Source organism: Dunckerocampus dactyliophorus, chromosome 5 (genome assembly GCF_027744805.1).
Source record: "Dunckerocampus dactyliophorus isolate RoL2022-P2 chromosome 5, RoL_Ddac_1.1, whole genome shotgun sequence".
In the NCBI taxonomy this organism is placed as follows: domain Eukaryota; kingdom Metazoa; phylum Chordata; class Actinopteri; order Syngnathiformes; family Syngnathidae; genus Dunckerocampus; species Dunckerocampus dactyliophorus.
Window position 1 is genome coordinate 23852077 of NC_072823.1, and position 19407 is coordinate 23871483.

The 19407-nt window shown below is 39.1% G+C and overlaps 1 protein-coding gene across 4 annotated transcripts in view; it reads left to right on the top strand.

Annotated features, from left to right (window-relative positions):
* The window catches only part of LOC129181155 (copine-8-like), a 93712-nt gene that overhangs the window by 49368 nt on the left and 24937 nt on the right, over positions 1–19407 (top strand). For 3 of the 4 annotated variants that reach the window (XM_054775921.1, XM_054775923.1, XM_054775920.1), the window contains 8 exons: positions 1308–1371; positions 4355–4458; positions 6900–7004; positions 12490–12531; positions 14780–14855; positions 18081–18137; positions 18541–18602; positions 18783–18829. In XM_054775921.1, the coding sequence (XP_054631896.1) occupies positions 1308–1371; positions 4355–4458; positions 6900–7004; positions 12490–12531; positions 14780–14855; positions 18081–18137; positions 18541–18602; positions 18783–18829 (557 nt within the window). Of the gene's footprint in view, positions 1–1307; positions 1372–4354; positions 4459–6899; positions 7005–12489; positions 12532–12573; positions 14338–14779; positions 14856–18080; positions 18138–18540; positions 18603–18782; positions 18830–19407 lie in introns of those variants that run through there. The other variant, XM_054775924.1, reaches the window with a different exon arrangement.

Below are 19407 nucleotides of genomic sequence, written 5' to 3' on the forward strand. Positions count from 1 at the left end.
CGTTTATGTGCGACTTTGTGGCTTTTTTCGCTCACTGGGCTGATTATGAGCACGCGTCGCCTGTCTGCTCGCTAGACTGGAAGATGCGAATAAAATGAAAAAATGAAGCAATGAAGACTCGTGCGCTGTAGCATTATGCCCCCCCCCAAAAATGCAACTTTATTTCTGGATGATGTCACTAATACTGTAACAGAGCACAGTATCTCACTGTGTTTAAATATATAGGGAAGATAGCTGGCTCGGTGCCTCATTGTCTACATCAGGGATGTCCGAAGTGCGGCCAATGGGGCATTCTTTGGCCCGTTGTTTTTTATTAGTACGAAGCACATTGTAGAAATTAAATTAAAAAAAACAAACAACAGCAACCATGGGGAAAAACAGAGCAAAAGGTGTAATGTAACAAGGAAAAGCTAAAATATTGATATTAATAATTGATAATAATATGATGTGTCACTGATAACAGAAAGCTGACACAAAGTTTTGGCTTTAAATACGTTTTCTGTAGCCCATTCATCCATTTTCTATGCTGCTTATCCTCACCAGGGTCGCGGGGGTGTGCTGGAGCCTACCCCAGCTGACTTCTGGGAAAAAATCTCAAATTGGCCCCCACATAGCCTTGATAGAAAAAGTTAGTCTATATTGACATCTCTGTAACCAAAAAAGCTAAGTCAGCCATGTCCAAATATTGAAGAAGATGGGATGGAATAATAATACATAAAGAGACGCCACTGTTGCACGATGGGTAAGAAGACCAGGCTGTTCCAGAGGACGACTTGGTGATGCTGCTGATGGTACCATGTTCTAAAGCAGGGGGTCACCAACGTTTTTCCTTGTGAGAGCTACTTTTACAAAATGAAAATGGCCAAGAGCTACTCATTTTTGTAACATTTATTTTCAAAGCTTATTTTAAACCCAAACAAAGCAAATATGCTTGTTTTACCAGAACATGAACAAAATGCTGGTGTCCACAACTCACATTTTGTATTTCAGAATGCATTTCTTTCTACTGTTCTTTCATTATTAACTGAAAACCTGAATGAAAAGCAGGCTTGCGGGCACCTCATGTGGTCGTGGGGGGCTACCTGGTGCCCGCGGGCACCAGGTTGGTGAACCCTGTTCTAAAGCAATGCCAACCTTTTCTCCATTTCCACGTTCCGTTTTATTGTCTGGTTTAATATGAAATGATGGAGAATGTTTACTTATCATCTTGCAAATCAAATGGTTCCCCGTACATCCAGCAATTTGCTCGCATAGCCCTGGTTGGGGATCACTGTTCCAAAGTTCTTCACTGTTCTTCTGTCTTCCAGTGGGATCCCAGGGAAGAAATGTGGAAACTTCATCGTGAGAGCAGAGGAGCTGAGCAACTGCAGGGTGGGACACAAACATCATTTATTAACATTCATTAACATTAACAGCCGCTGTTGTGTCGTGAAATATGGTTGTCATTAAGATTCATGCATTATTCACTGCGAAAGGAAGAAAATATCAAAGAAAACGTGACATTTCAACCAAAGTGGTGGAAAAAAAATATGCCGCTTTTGTTGGGAAGTCAACTCAAATGTAATGTAATCTTCTCTAAGTTGAATGCAAGTAAACAAAACAGTTCTGTAAGTGCCTTTTAGCACTGAGACTGTTGAAAGATGCTTCGTGTTGCTGCCGTGCGCCAACTGGGTCTCAAATTAGAAGGCTGGTATCCAAAAGTGTCCTTTCTAAAAATAGCATCACAATGCTGCCAGAAGAAGTGATGATGTCATCAACATTGTACAATTAATTTGTTTTCGTTATTGTTCATGGTAATGGTTGAATTCATTTTGAACATGCATACAAGTTACATTGGTATACATCACATAGTACCATTCACAGTCCCACATGTCCAAAAAGAAGTAGGAAGAAGCAAAGCTTATTTAATCCTACTCCCGTTTCACATCATTTACGATGCATTTGTTCGCTTCCTGTATTCCAAATGTACTATAAATACATAGGAAAATGATAAGGCAGTATAACAATGTAGTGCTGTAGGAGTAAAGGTATTCAATCACTGTAAATAAATTCTATCATAAGTAATAATTAATATATAACAATCACATCCCCACTTCAATGTCATTATTCAACTTTATTAGTATTTTCTACTAGATAGTGTACATTGTGATTGCAAGTTGCTGTTGTTGCCATGGTAACAAATGGAGAGCAGTGAATACATTCAGTATATTATCATACTGTATGTACGTTGATAAACGAAATAATGCAGTTGTTAAATAGTTATATGCATTAAACATGATTTATTGATGAAATAAAAATTTGATGTGCTTACATTGTTTAAAGTTGATATTTCTTGATCAAAATTAGACTCGCAGAGGTAAATACTTCCATCTGTTGATGAACATTTGTGAGACTTGAATGAATGCAATGTGTTATCCAGTTGCTGTGCATATTTGAAATAATAATGTGACATAAAGTTTTCCTAATGTTGTGGCCAGACAGTGTATATAATGACGCTAAAAAAGAAAAGGATAAAAATGTGCAATATTAACGTTACTAGTATTTGTAGGAGTAAAAAACATTGTATAATGCACATAGTACATAAATACATAGCTAAATACGTAGATATACAGTATATTATAGATAAAACTAACATAAACACAAATGACTAATGGATAATTAAATCATAATAAAAATAAGTATATTACAGGTAAATGTGTAATGGATGATAGATAATACCTTCCTACTACATATTAGACATGTTATTTATTAATCTTATTCTACTATTTATTATTGTTATAATTATTTAATATTCTTCATCATGTATACTTTGCTTATTTATTACTATACAATGTTTCTGTCAACTTTTACTCCTTTTATTTTTTTTGTATAATTATTCTTCATGACCAAATCAATGTTTTTAAAAAGTGTATATATATATATATATATATAATTATTTTAAAAAATGAATAAAAATGATAAATAAAAACAATTATTAAACAAAAGAGTAGCCTTTATGGAGCGCCACAATCCACAAAAATTCAAAGCAGCAAAATAATGAACAAAGTCTAGGAGGCACAGCTGGGTCTAACATGAAACTCACCATGGAAGGTGAAAAACAGAGAATAAAGAGAATAAATACAGGAAACAGGAGAAGTGCTTACGGAGAAGTGCAGGGGAGACATTGAGCATATACGTTGCAGGAGTCCAAGGGAATACAAAAGTTCAAATTCAAACGAACATCCAACGTGGCAGCAAAGGCATGTAATAATCCAGCGCCGAGCAGAAAGCCCCAGCTTATCTAAATAGTGATTACTGTAATATCTAAATAGTGATGACACATATACAGTATATATACACACATACCTCAGGTGTGCTCACGGTGCCCTCAACCAATAAGAACAGTGAGTGTGGACTTAATGCGCTGTCCATCCAACACAGCTAGATACTGTAGCTAGATATCTGCTGGAGGACAGCGCGGCATAAAGCATTGCTCACATTCTGTTGCGTAGGGGAATTCTGCCCACAATGCAGACTACCAGGTACAGTATGACAGTACTGTGAGGCGTTTCATGCCCAGTTCGATCTAATGATCCAGGTGGCGGGGTTGTCTACAGAAGAAATGGTCCTCCTATTAATTGTTAAACTTAACTACGAGAGTGTTGCATCAGAGCAAATGACTCGCTTGATTTTTAACTTCTTGTTTCACATCTCCTCCAGGTCCATGTGCAAATGCTCTGATTCAACTCCTCAACACTTTTTCTTGTTTGTGGATGAAAATGTGTTGTTGCTGAACTGATCATGAAACTTGCTTGGCGCTGGCACACTGTGTTATTTTGCACTACCTCAAATCCAAACTGTACTTTAATGTGTTTTCATTAAAGGGACAGTTTGCAACTGGATTAAAATTACCGCTCGGCAAAGGCTCCTGGGCATGTGTGTGTTACCTGGGGCGCACCTTACATGCTCGGAGTAGGAGAGCGGGACTTAATGCTTGCAACACATTCAAACATTAGTGATCTCTTTGAGCCATGCAACATCCAAATGTCCCTTTAAATTTAAAATTTAAATAAATGAATGTACTTTATTAAATAAATAAGACATTTGAGGTTTGTTTTCAAAAATGTCCACAGTTTGGGTTGCCGCTTGTCAATGAAGGGTGATGGTGGGTCCCACAGCCAATCCAGTTTAGAACCACTGGTATAGAAGTTAGGAGACAATAAAAGACGGACAGTATGTAGCTGTGAGCATCCCATAATACTCTAAAGGGAGCAGCGCTTGAACATGTTGTGTAGTGTGTCGCCATGGCAGACGTCGAGCTGTATAAACGTCTTATTTATTTATTCACTGCGTTGCTTCCTCCTCGTCTTTGCAGGAGTCTGTCATGCTGCAGTTTTGCGGCAACAAACTGGACAAGAAGGATTTCTTTGGGAAGTCGGATCCTTTCCTCGTCTTTTACCGCAGTAACGAAGACAGATCGTAAGTTGACACGCTGCTTGCTCCTCTGTGCTCGTCCACTCATTGAACTAACCAAACATGTCTCTCACACACATACACATTAAAGGAGGCATACAGTAGAGACGCTGATTGCTCACGCTCCAGAAAGCTGCCATGCACGCTCTATAAGCACTAAACTGCTTCTTCTCCTCTTATATAATCCTATGTACTCTATATGCACTGTGTATACATCATTCAATGCACAGGAAGCAGATGAACACAAATTAACCCTCTGCTATGACTAATGCACCATTAGTTTTCTGTAATCCAGTAATCCCTCGTTTATCGCTGTTAACTGGTTGCCAACTCGACCGCAATAAGTGAATTTCTGAGAAGTAGGATTTTAAATGGAATTTACGGAGTTATGGCATAGAAAACCCGTTTACAACCTTCTAACAATGTTGTTTTGAACATTATTATAGCCATCTAGTATATAGTCACTTTTACATTTGTGTTACCTAATGTAGGGGAGCAGAATTGATGGTGCACAGGAAGTGACGTCAGGGGCTCATAGTTGAGCTTTAGCTCGTTGTGGGCTATGGCCGCAACAGTAACCCATGTTATTATTATGATTATGATTATTATGTTATCATTATTGTGGCTGTTGTGAAGCTGTTCAAGTCTGGTGCATCGGTGGTGGTCTCACCGAACAATTATTGACACCCAGTGACCAATGTAGAATACTACATCCAAAAGTTGTGGTCTTAATGGCTTACTGTATTTGTATTTTAGTGCCTTTAGCCATTTTTACGCTTGAAAATGCTTAATTTGGGCAAAAAAATTGTAAAATTCACTTCAAAAATTTTTTTTTTACTAATAATAGTTCGTAGTCAACCAGGAAACAGTGATTATTTATTAAATAGTTAATGTCTGAAAAAATGCAATAAAGTGAGGGAGAAATGTTGGAATCGCGATGTAGCGAGGGACGTTGGAGACATTGGAACCCGCTTATCTCGACACCCCTCGTGATAACAAAAGCAGTTGTCGACATAGCCGAAACAAAAACGAGCCATTGCTTGCACATTTACCTGTGACTTTGTCTAGAGACATAAGGAGAATGGGTGTTAATAAAGTATTTTTGTTTGTTGACATGTGATTTTCTCCATTTGTGCATATTTGTGCTTTGATTCTTGTGTTCTCATATGATACTTTATACTCTTATCTAACAGAGCTGCTGTGCTAATTTTGTTGTATGTCTTGGCTACAATGATACATCATAAACTGACACATTTTTCATAAAAATGACCCCTTTTATGTTGACAAAAGCGGTCCATCATGTACTGTATGTGGACGTCAACTTCAGGAGGTACCTTTTTAGTAATAAGAAGAACACGCTGCACAAGGACTTGATGAGTTAGTCAGATTAGACGGGTCTGACTTAAGTGGGTTTCACTCTACCTATTTAGATCTACTTTACCTTCGAATATATGTTTATTTGACTCCAGTTACACGCTAAATATAATCTTATCTTCCGAATGAACCGAATGTTCCATACGGAAAAATCAGTTTCCGAATACAGTCAAACTTCGGCTTTGCTTTTCATCCAAAATTTTCACCAAAGTGTTGCTTTGTTTTTTTGACACTGTCTTGGTTTTGCATATGTTGTTGTAATATTGCACTTAACAAACTAGTCTATTCGCCCCGTACTCTATTTTTCCGCGAAATCGAGTATCCAAGCAAAGCACCCTACGCGTTGCTGACTCCCTGGATTTTTTTTATTGCAACTGCTAAGTAACACACCAATACAATACAATACAATTGCAAGTGCCAGCAATTTGATAAAGAAGGTGAGAAACACTATTGATTTTGATCTTGCCAGGATGTACGTGAAGTCCGCATCAGCAATAAGTTCCATGCATTCGTCGTTTATAATTATTTTGCATTCTTTTCTGCATGGAAGACTACAATTACTCTCTATTTTTTTATATATATTTTTCTCTGTCTGGAATGAATTAATTTACATTTTTTCCTATGGGAAAAATTGCCTGTGCACCACTATATATGTACCATTACCCCCTGATTCACAAAGTAATCGTGCTGAAAAAAAAACATTTGTTATCTCCTGTAATGTAGTCTAGTAATGGTGTAGAATTCTGGTCAGTCCAAGTCCTTCACTGAGAGTCCAGTGTCGGTCAAAGGACATAAAGAAGACGTGAGATGCGTACATGTTGTCGTTTGCCCTCCAGATGCTTTTATTCAAGCAGGCCTCGCACTTAACACATTCTCCTTTTGTGCAGCTGCGTATCCTTTCATGCGGCCTAAATGTTACGCCACGGGGCTCCAATCTCGGCCCGCCGCGATGCAATGTGCAGAGTTCCACATAGGAAAGAGCAGGAAGTGTTTGTTTTTTGGTTGGAGCAGGTAGACGCAGCTTGTCGTCTCCAGGCTGAGGAGGTGTCTTAACCAGGTTGTGTGTCTCGCAGCTTCACCATTTGCCACAAAACGGAAGTGGTGAAGAATACTTTGGATCCCGTCTGGCAGGCCTTCAAGATTCCCGTCAGAGCGCTCTGCAACGGCGACTATGACAGGTAGGCCTTGAGCTGACCTGCTCAGCTTCTCATCAAACCTCATCCGGTTTGGCGCTAAAATAAAGAAAAAATGCACAAGCGTCAAAAAAATGTTGTTTGCACACAGTTTTTGCAACAAAAAAATCTATGACATCTATGACTTTTTATAGATTTCTATGTGTATCTTCACTTTCTGTGATGGCTCGGCTTGGTTTTTGGACCTCAACGGAGATGAGAATCACAAATGTTGTACGAAAACATTATATAATGAATATACAAAAAAAATACTCAAGGCTGCGGCCATAAATAATAAAATAAGAACAACGTACAAAACGTACAAACCAAGGACAACAGACGGAGTTGTGGAAAAATGAAGAACAAATATTATATATAACAATATATTAATAATTATTACGATTTCTTTAATCTTCTTTTCTTTTCTTATTTCTTTTAATAATGATAAGAATAATATTTTTTATAAACATTATTAATAACAATAACAACAACAAAAAGCATCCAAAAGAGCAACTTAAGGCCAGAAAGCAAAGAACAATTAGGAAACGGCGGAACAAGGCAGTCCAAGAAGACGCAGGAGAAACGGGGTAAAAAAACAAATACCTACCCCAAACGGAGGGCAAAAAAGACCAGGCTCTGTCTCAAATTGAATATTTCCATACACTTCAAAAAGTACAGTGTGTATACTGCACAGTCAGTTCCAGAGTGTGCCAATTTTGACAGTCTAACTCTGTCCCAAATCCACGGCTGGCACACTTCTTTACTTTCTCTTAGACTTTTGAAGAAGGCTTAAAGGAAACCTGCACTTTTTGAGGAATTTTGCCCATCATCCACAATCCTTCTGTTAGCGCTGGGCAATACAATATATTGATGTTGTAAAATATCGATATTTACTTTAAGCACCATATCAAAACCAACCATATCGTTGATATCAATATAGACTGGATTTGCGCCGCATCTCCCTCATTCCTGCATGCAGGAGGAGGGAGGAGGGGCGGAGCAGAAGCCCGGCGGCTCCAGCCTGAAGCGACGGCATCTCCGGTGGAAGAATTAGTCAGCAAGGAATAAGCGGTAGCTCAGTAATGTGGAGGTACTTCGAATTCAGAGCATAAAAAAATCCTTTTCACCACCTTAAAACTTGGCACTAACTCCAATACGAGGAATGTGTGAAGCTGGGCGCTGTCTGCCCATCCTCATGAAAGGAAAAGCAAAGTGTTGTGCTATTACAGTATAAAGAGGTGTCTTATCACATTGCTAAGATATGGTCCCTGTTGCAACAGTGGAAAAACGTCTTTAAAAACCTGCTGAAAACGATGGACTCACGATGTCCAGCGAGCTTCTCAGTCAAAATTATTTAGCTCGACAAGCAAAATGACTTTATAAAACATTTTTGTCATACTGCTGTCATAAATAAATAAACAACTATGAAATAGGAATTAAATTAATTTGCAATTTTGACACCCCCCCAGCGAGTTTTCTGAACCGATGCCATCTTGGCTGTGATGTCATGACCAGAACACATTCCAGGAACCAAACACATGCAGCCATGAACTAACAGCAAAGCCAAGAAAGTGACATATTAAAAACAATAACACAATAATAACATTTACTGATACACTAGGTCCCCAACTAACGAACACAATTGGTTCCAGATGACCGTTCGCAAGTCGATTTGTTCGTAAGTCCAACAAAAGTTAATATTACCAATGATATAGGTACTACATGTACGTGTATACATATACAGTATATGTGTATGTATGTAAATATGAGTTTGGATGCAGTAGTAATATTAAACCAGGATAATTAATGAAAAAAACAATAATAAAAGTGATATAATAATACCTAATGATAAATGTTATTTACCTTTGAAGAGGAGTGGTCGAGAATACGTTGTTGTGGTGGAGGAGGAGGAGGAGTTATTAAAAAAAGGACAAATGGTCGTCGTCATTAGACTCTTCTAAAAGAGGTATTGTTCTGTGGGTGGTGTAGAATTAAGCAGGCCTATTAACTCTTCATAAACTTTAATCACACGCTCTGTCCGGGTTGCATCATACAGCTACAATTTAGCTTTGCATTTCTTCTTTACACTCTCTCCCCACCTTCTTCCTCTCCTGTTGGTCCCATTAGCACCGGCAACCGGGTGCAAACACAGCCATGAATGCGCGCGTAGAAAGTGGCATATTCACAACAATAATAATTCACTAATATTGTGTTGTGAGGAGTATGGTATATTTTTCTGGCAGTGCTAGCAACTGACAGCTATCAGCTTGCTTTTTGCACACTGCAAAGAGCTGAAGACGATAAACAATGTTGTTTAGCAACCAATTTGGCATGAAAACCCATATATTATTCTAAGATTCGTAGTGATGCAATCAAAGACGACGATTTGGATTTATTGTTACACACAACAACAGATATAACATTAACTGCCTAGCTAGTGTCCAAGTATCCAAGCCAGATAGGAATTAGCACTGCATTAGCTGCCATGAGCACTAGGCTGATTTTAGCCCATTTTAGCAGGAGAAATGTAGACTGACTTAATGTCCCCATGCCACGCTTTTCCACAGTCGAAAGTCTTGTGGGGTTTTTACTTTTTATTTCCATCTGCGAGGCAGTAACATTTGTCCCACAAAGTTTGCTGACGCATCTGACGAGGCGAGTGGTGTCTTTTAGAAATGTGAACCACCCTACTCCGTCTACTTGAGTGTTCCAGCAAAAGCCTTCAACACAGCGGGCAGAATATAAGTAAATATATAACAAACAACAGAAAATCACCGAAAAGTGTGTTGTAGTGGAGTAGAAGTTCCAGGCGGGACTGTCCAGATCTGATGTCACTTGCTACGCCTCCTCCAAACACAGAAGAAGTGACGGAAATGATAAAAAATAATCAATATTTAATATTTTGACCACACATCTAACACAGGAAATATGCCTTTCAATGTTATTTTTCACAGCGGAAATAACACGACCAACATGTTTTGGCGTCATGAGTACTTTAAGAGTGGTGATGATTGCCAATTGCGTCCACCTGCCTCGTTGCTCCGCCCCAGTCACCAGACCAAGAGAAAAGGAAACACCAGACGGAAAACAGGAACTGACCAGAATAAGAGTCGAGTGGGATGCTCCTCATGACACTCTTTGCACACAGTCTCCAAAAAAAGTGAACAAAATATTTTTTTTTTTACAAACTTCTTTGTTAGTCCATTTCCATTTTTCACGTGAAAGCTTTTTTTGTAAGTTACTAGGACTATGATTTGTGTTTTCCACTTTTTCGCATAGAAACATAATGTATAAATCAAATTAAAATAAACAAATATATATAAATAGATAAATAGATAGATAGATACTTTATTCATCTTCAACAGAAAGAAGATGCGCTTTTTTAAGTGCAAAAAATACCAATAAATATTAAAAAAACAGAAATATTGCATTTGTTTACACACAAGCACACATGCGTGCACACGCAGGACACTTTTAATCCTGCTTTTCCCTACATGATTTCACAGCAAATTAAGCCTTGGCGTTGAACAGTTAAAGAATGAGCACGCATATAATTCTTATTAATGATCTCCACTTCGAACCTAATGAGGCGCAATGAAGCAAAGATAGTTTATCTCCTTTACTCTGCTCTTAATTCTACAGCCAAGTGTGCAGGCTAGTATATGTTGAGTCTATGTGTGACATCATTTAAATGTATAGAAGCAGCACTCCGCATAGATTGGAGTGCACCCTTTGCTCCATTCCTGGTTAAGAGATTAAGAAGAGGGAGCACTCCATGTTTTAATCAGCTGATATTCAAGCGCACACTGATCAGCAGCTCAGAGATTACCTGGACACCCCCACTTGTTTGACAAAGACGAGGATTTGCATTTGGAATGATTTGACCTTAAACCCGCAGCAGCACTCCACAGAAGCCATTCTTTATTCATACATGTCTTTAAGGTTTCATAACGTCACGTTTATGTCAACATATGGCATCTTCTTCTTCGCTTTAAATGTCCGGATGCTAAAATGCATCAAAATGTAGTGTCTGTTTATCTGCTAATATCACTAGTTGCTCTCAGTGAGGAATATTAAACTCGATATTTGAACAAATAAACAACCTCCTATGTATGCTTTATCGATGCTTGTGTATCAATATTGTGCAATGAGAGCATAAATGTGCAATTGTTAAGCTGTAGTATATATCCATACAGTTGTCCCTCGCTACATTACAGTTGGAACATTGCGGCCTCACTCTAATGTGGTTTTCAAAAATGCATTAATTAATAAATGATTTCGTGGTTGAATATGGCCTATTACTCTTAACAAATGCACATTTTGGCAAATTGTACTTATTCTTGGCCTAAATTAAGCATTTTCAAGCATAAAAATGGCTAAATGGACTAACTCAATGAGCTAAAAGACAAATACAAGGCAGTAGAAGAATTGTATTTGTGAGTATATGAGTATAGTATTCTACATTGGCCACTGGGTGCCAGAAACTGTTCGGTGGGACAAGCAGACGTGATCGCCAAAACCGGCATTCATTGCAGGTTTGAATCTCACAACAGGCAAAATAATAACAACAACATAATAATAATCATAATAACAACACAATGGCTGTTGGGACATAACCCATGACAAGCTAAAACTCAACTCTGAACCTCTGATGTCACTTCCTGTTCCCCACGCATCTGTCCGCATGCCACATTCATTGTGACACACACGAGCAGGAGTTTTACTTACATCTTAGATGTCTTATTTACTCTTATTATGTCTACTGTATTGTGTAATATGAGTGTAAAGCCATTTAAAGCCGTCATTGATAAGACAATATCCACTGCAGGAAGTACGCTGTTCAGAAAAAAACAAGGAAACAATTACCCGCAATCAAAGAGGGACGGCTGTATATGACACATGCACACATATATAATTTGCATACATAGTGCACAAATGTACAACATTTATGTTTACAAACATAAAATGTCATAATAAACTTAATCACTTAAATCACAAAAATAAAATTAAACAACCCCGGCAAGACATGAGAAATAGAATAAGAATAAATAAACAAATAAATAAATACGGGACAGATCACGTCAAATTTGTAGTGCAGTAATACATAATGAGTAATAATAATACATCAAAATTTAATAAGTACAGTCCTGTGTGTGTTTTTATCGCTCCCCCTTTGTTACGTTGAAAACCCGCATGGCGTCGGGGAGGAATGCTCTGCTCAGTCTTTCAGCGAAGCAGGGCAGTGATAGTAATCTGCCACTGAAATTGCTCTTCTGTTGGGAGATGATGCTGTGCAATATAACATATTGTAAATGGGCATATTTAATATGCTACACTCATATATACAACAATATACAGTACATATGCACTTTAAACACACTGCTTTTCAACACACAATGTATGCTTAAAAAGTACATCATCAATGAAGTGAGTGGTATTTTGTTCATTTCCTCAGTGGTGATGTTGTAGTTGGTGTCTTTGTGTCCTGCAGGAGCATCAAGGTGGAAGTGTACGACTGGGACAGAGATGGAGGGTGAGACAACGCTTTGCTCTTTGCTTTTTCTTCTTACCCTGTTGATTGAGACAAGTTTGAATCGAGGCAACTGGACTCTTCTTGTTGAATCTTGAAATCTGTCTACAATGTATAATGTAGCTCTCTACAATAAGAGATAAACTGCTTCAATGAGGTGTCTCCAAAGTGCGTCCCGCAGCTCGGTTTTTATTTACCCTCAGTATATTGCAATTTGTTTTTCAATTTCATTTGATGTTATATTTAATTATTCCAATTTTAATATTCTGTGTGCTGTAGCTCTATTTTTTGAGAGTTAGTATTATTATTATTCCCTCCATTATTGCCAGTGTTTGTTCTCATAACATCTGGGTCTCAGCCTGGGGCCTGAGGGTGTTAGAAACTCATGAAGCTCTTATTTCATGGCTACGACCCGCCTAAGTACCTAAGTATGTGGGCTGTTGAGAGCAGGGTAATCCACTCGAGGTCGTAATCTTCATGATTTCGCCCGGTATCTTGTCTCTGTATTAATAATTCATAAATAGTATTATCATTTATACCAGCCCACATTTTTTTTATGTTTCATTAAAAAAAAAACATTAAAGCTGTTTGGAATTTTGCCCCAATCAGCCACAACCCTCATGTGAAACATGAACACACGTCTTTCCCGTTTCTGTGTGTTCTAAAGAGAGAAAAACAGTTAGCATGAGGGAGCTAACATTGCATGTAATGGGAAACAACTATTTTGACTATAAAGCCCTCTAAAAAGCCTCCAACAACGTTTTATCGTTTTATATACATGCTGTGACCATGCAGTAACAGGTACATTCATGATAACGTGTAATACTTACAGTATTTTGCTGTATTTTGATCACTTTAAACACTTCTTTCCTGGACGCATTGATTTCACAGAGCTAGCGCTACTTACGTCAACAACAGCAGCGCGTCGAGCGTGCCTGTTTGCTACTACTAATCATGGCAGACTTTGTGAGAGCCTTAAACGACGACTACCTTTGGACAAATGAGGATCCAGAACCTTATCTTTTTGAGCCTGAATATACGGAGGACGAGCTACATGTTTTAGAAGCTGAGCGAGCAAGAAGAGAAAGTGAAGCAAAGAAGCAGATGGGGGGCAACAGAGTCATTGCACCGGCATGACTCGGTGGTGTGAATGTGGAGTTTGTCAAGCCATGCCGACAGAAATGGCGTGTTTCTGCTGCACTGAGTGGCACACAGTGTTACCGGCAGTGGTACAAACTTTTTTCCACCTACCCAAAATAAACTGGAAATGACGCCCCAGGCCAGCTGCACCAGACGGACAACTGTCCACTGAGTAAGTCACCATTGATTGTGATACATGGCGTACGTAGCACATGATGTATCGCAACACATTCCACCTAGCTGAACATGGAATGTGGGCTAATATTTTACAGATATTTTGCTTGTCTATTTGTAGTTGTTCATATGCTTGTTCTGGTTTCCCAATCAGTACTAATTGTGGCCCATTATCTCTTGATAGTGATGTGAGGCGCTGCGTCACTACGCCAGAAAAATACGCCAGAACAATAGTTCTTGGTGTTAGCTGCTACAATAACAGTGTCACTGTCGCTTGGTTTATATACAGGTCAGTTATGTGAATAGAACATAGTTGGTATATTTCGGAGAAATAGGTGTGTCCCGTTACATGCATTGTTAGCTCCCACATGCTAGTTGTTTTTCTCTCTTTAGAACGCACAGAAAAGGGACAGACATGTGTGGCCAGTCTTCACATTAGGAATGTGGATGACGGGCAAAATGGGCAAAAAAGTGTAGTTTTCCTTTCAAACCGAGGTACGTATCGAATCGTGATGATGGCATACCTTTACACCCCTCACGGCAGCTCATGTTTCGCCATTGTTTTTGCTAGCTTTATTAGCCCACTTAACAGCTAATATTGTCTCTTGTTGTAAGTATGTTTTATGGGCTTTCACTTGACTTATCATTAAAATAATGTGACACTTCATTTCAGAGATGAAAGTGCATCAGGAGGTTTGTGCTTTGGCTGTGTTGTGCTTCCCAACACGTTAATTATGTCCGTGTAATGAAATTATGCAAACCAGCGCCACAGTTGCCAATCATCTTGTTAACCTTGATGTGCGGACGTGATGTGACGCCCGTCACACCCTGACATGCTAACATTTACTCATATCTCACTTTGTGTGTGTGTGTGTGTGTGTGTGTGTGTGTGTGTGTGTGTGTGTGTGTGTGTGCGTGTGTGTGTGTGTTTTCACAGACACGACTTCATTGGCGAGTTCAGCACCAGCTACAGAGAAATGTCCAGAAGCCAGTCGCAGTTTCATATCTATGAGGTGATTTCATTGACATTTCATGGTTGATTAGCATTGATGGGTTGATGCGTCTGTTCACATGAAAACATATAGAACAGGTGTGGCTATGTCGCCATATGCAGCATGTGCAGTACGTGCCTCGACTTCCTTCCTTTATTAGTCGGTGGAGTTCATTGACCTCCTCGCTGATCAAACCGCTAGTGAAGGTTGAGTAAAAGTGCTGACAAAGCACAACTTGAAGAACGAGAAGAAGGGAAAAGAAGGCGGTGTACCTCTGCATGAACTCAAACATGCGATCGACATATTTGCCTTTTTGCACTGAAAATCCTAATTATTTTGAAAGCTAATGCGTAGTCTTTGTCATAAAAGTCACCTGGCTTCACATAGGACAGTTATTTTGTGACCATGTGCATTTATTTATGGCATGCCTGAAAAGTGTGAAGACTAGTTTGCGCACCGTTAGTGTTTTGTTTACACATCAATCATGCACTTGACATGCAATTCATGACTGAAAACGGTGCACATTGGCACGAAATGACCACGTTCCCGCCCAACTTATTTACACCTTGTCAAGTACTGTTTACATCTAGTGTGCATCAATAGTACGCGCAATGCGCATTGGTCCCGCATGGGTATACTGTATATTGTAACCAGTCATGCAAAACTATAGCGAATACACAACGCTCCTTTTGCCGGTAGCCCAGGCTCTCACCTTTAAAAGACTTCTCTCGTGATACCTGGTGCATGTTTCCACAATCGATTAATCTTGTAGGCAAAAATTAATTTACTGGGTGGATAAATAATTATTACAAGGAGATTTTAGAATAAATGTTTCCATTGATGTCTGTTGATTGAATTATCGTTGAGTGCCTTAAAATAAGTACAGTATAGATAAAACTGTTTCATTAATGAATCTAATAACTTAGTAAATGATTACAAGTAGCTTATAGAAGTAATGCTTTATTAAATAATTAGCTGAGTAGATGAACATTTGTTTAAGTGTGTCAAAAGGTTAAACAGAAATAGTGTGGTGTTCGCACATAGTATACAATCAGCCGAAGGCCAGCCGGGATCAACAGCTAAATAAGGGAACAGACAGAAACTAACTTGAGCCTTGAGATAGGCTGGGGAAAAGAATGTTTTGTTTAAGTGTAATCAGCTGCTGGCGTCACAAAGCGTCGTCAAGGAATCCAGGAGTTATCTTTGGAGAGACAGGCGCCAATGATCTGAGCAAAACAACTATAAAACAGCAGATGGGAATATCGAGCGGGAGTCTCTCTCATTCAGCTGGAGGAGCAGGGAGCCGGTGCATGAGACGGGGTCCGGAGCTTCGTAAACTGCGAAATGATTCTGTCTGACTTACTTTTCAATACATTTTGTAAATCTAATTTGTTGTGTGAATCTTCTTTCCTTCTCATAACTGGAGATTAACAAACACGTAAGGGGGAGGTGAAATTGGCTTAATTTTCCAAAGTGGTCCTTTGACCTTTAGTAGGTTGTGGAGAATTTCTTCTCCAACAATCTAAAGACTTTTGGCTGATTTTTAACAATACAGGAGGTTGCTGCCGGCAGCCGAATTGTTTGCTTCTCAAACCAGATATCTGGTCGCATCGGTTTATCATTCATAACCCTAGTAAGTACATATTATCACGCAGCTGCAGAAAGAGAATGCAGAAAGAGCAGGATGGAGGCATAAACTACAAAAAAGGAGGCACAGACAGTGTGGGAGGGGAAATTGAGAATTCCCCCCGACTTGCTCCAAGAGGTGGGGTAAAAGTGAACCCATTCATGTGAATGTGACACAAGATTCAAGATTCAAGATTCAAGAGAGTTTTATTGTCATGTGCATGGTAAAACAGCAGTAATACCATGCAATGAAAATCTTATTCTGTTCATTCTCCCAAGAAAAGAAAGAAAACACAAGAAAGAATAAGAACATAAGAAACATAAACATATATACCAATAAATTAAGCAGCAACAAAAAGAAGAGACATTCATACAAATAAATATACAAATAAATAAGTAATAAATAAATAAAGTGCTATGAATGTGTGTTGCGTGCGGCGTGTGTGAGTGCTTCGTTGAGAAGCCTGATGGCCTGTGGGTAAAAGCTATTTGCCAGCCTTGTGGTCCTGGACTTCAAACTCCTGTAGCGTCTGCCTGACGGTAGGAGTGTGAATAATGAGTGTTGTGGATACGCACCGCCTGCATTGTTTAGGCATAGGTTGCGGTGCATTGGCGGTGCGTACACGTTGCTTTCACTACTAGTTCACAGAAATTATGCGTGCCACGAATTTTGAATATTTCAACATTGTATTTGCGCATTGGCATGCAGCCCCGCACAGTTTACACGTACTTCAAACCTGTTTCAGACCAATTTACTCGTTGGCACGCCATTGGTATGCAAAACTGCAGGAATACATTGCATGCAAGTGTAAACGCAGCTTTATACTCTATTTTTGTAATGCTTACATGTCTGGACAACTAGCAAGGTTTTTTGCTACACAGGCAGTCCTCGTGTTATGATGCTTTGACTGCTATAAATTATTAATACTGTACAAAAAGAAAAAGAGAACTAGTTACGTGCCCTTCATTATGTCTCCCAAGCGTGAGGCTTACTCTTCTGATTGAAATGTGTCAAAGCAAATGAAAGTGAAAATTAAATTAGACATCATGAAATGCTCAAGTGGGGAAGCAGTAACCAAAATTGGCTGGATGCTTGGTCTAAGTCGCTCGACTGTTGCAACCATCATGAAGGATAAAGATGGTACAGTATCTTTGAACATATGAAAGGATCTGCTCTATGAAATGGATTGTGATAATCAGGCAGTGTAGTGGTCTCATTATAGGGACTTCCTCCTCCCAAGCCTGCCTCTCTCTCCTTTGCAACTCCCCTTCCAGTGTGCAGGACAACCACACAGATAGAAGTAATTCATTATTAGATTTCATCTTTCTGTTACTATATTTTATATGGTCCTTCATGTGTTATGTGTAAAGTGTGAGTGAGGTGCGAATTTACGTATAAGTTCTGACTTACAGTAAAACTCAACCCACAGTGCATCACTGGCATAGGAACGGAACTCCTGTATTAACTACAAGGATAAAAATAGCATAATAGTCGGCACTGTAACCAGCTAGTAACCAGAGAGACTGTCTGAGGTCTAATAAGTACTTTGGGGAAGAAAGTAGCAAGTGTCACCATGGCAACACGGGACAGTTGACTTCATCTCTTGTTTTCCTCCATAGGTGCTAAATCCAAAGAAGAAAGACAAGAAGAAGAAAAAGTACCAAAACTCAGGGACGGTGAGTTCTGCTGCATGTGTGTGTGTGTGTGTTGATGTTGGAACTGTTATTCGCAGGTGGTATTGTGGTCTATAAATCACAAATCTCAACAGTATGATGCTACAAGGTATACAGTGGGGAAATAAGTATTTGATTCCATTCTGATGTAGCAGTTTTATCCCCTTACAAAGATATGAACAGTTATCATATTTATGGTGGCTTTATTGTAACAGAGAGAGACAAGATGTAAAAAAAATCTCATAAACATAAATCAAATAAAGGTTATCATTTAATTTGGATTACATTGAGTGAAGTATTTGATTCCACTACAAAATGTGGCTTTGACATGGCCAGACTAAACATATTGCTTATACAGTTTTGTAATAATGATAATAACACTAATAATAATAATTTTGAATTACAGGTGACCCTGCTGTCCTGCCTAGTGGACACGGAGCTCTCCTTCTTGGACTACATTCGAGGCGGGTAAGTTCTCGCCCTTGTAGTGGAAATGAACGTGTTGTAGGGATGGTGCGAGAAGAAATTAGCGCTCCCAGGACTGCGAGCGGCCTAATACACGCTGCTTAATTGCAGGCCTTTGAAAGACGCTGCGCTGCAAATCCGCCATGATGGCGTCCTCTTAACACTGCTTCTTTTCTCTTGCAGGACGCAGATTAATTTCACAGTGGCAATCGATTTCACGGCCTCCAATGGTGAGTGCATTCACGTCGCTGTCACTGAAGGCACTTCAGTGACATGTGGAGCTTAAGCACTGCACTTTATCAATCACTTTGTTCTTTATTGGCACTCTTGTGCCGCCCCCTTTCTTTTAACCTCTGCACAGCAGAGCTTTATGCTAATTGCGCAAACAAATAACCAAAGATGTAAACTTCAGTGGTACCTCCGTAGTGTAGGTAATGGGAAAGATAGAGGAAGGAAAAAGTCATTTAAATGTACAGGCAATGTTTTAAGTCACATTTTGACATTCTTAACTGCCACTCAAGTGTAAAAAGAAGTGAAGCACTGCTGATCATAATGTAAATAGAAATAATCTGTTCCAGAGTTTAACTGTAGCCATCATAGAAGCTTTATTAAATGTGGAGGTAATGTTTACAGTCAAATCTTAACATTCTTAACTGGAACACAAGTGCCAAAAGAAGTGAAGCACTGTTTGTCAAGTTCTTTTGGACATAAGCTAGCCTGCACTTGAAAAGGCCGAGAGCATCGTAGAGGACGCTTTATCAACTCAACTCCAGTAGACTTCCTTGAGTTTTATTTCACACCTCAACTA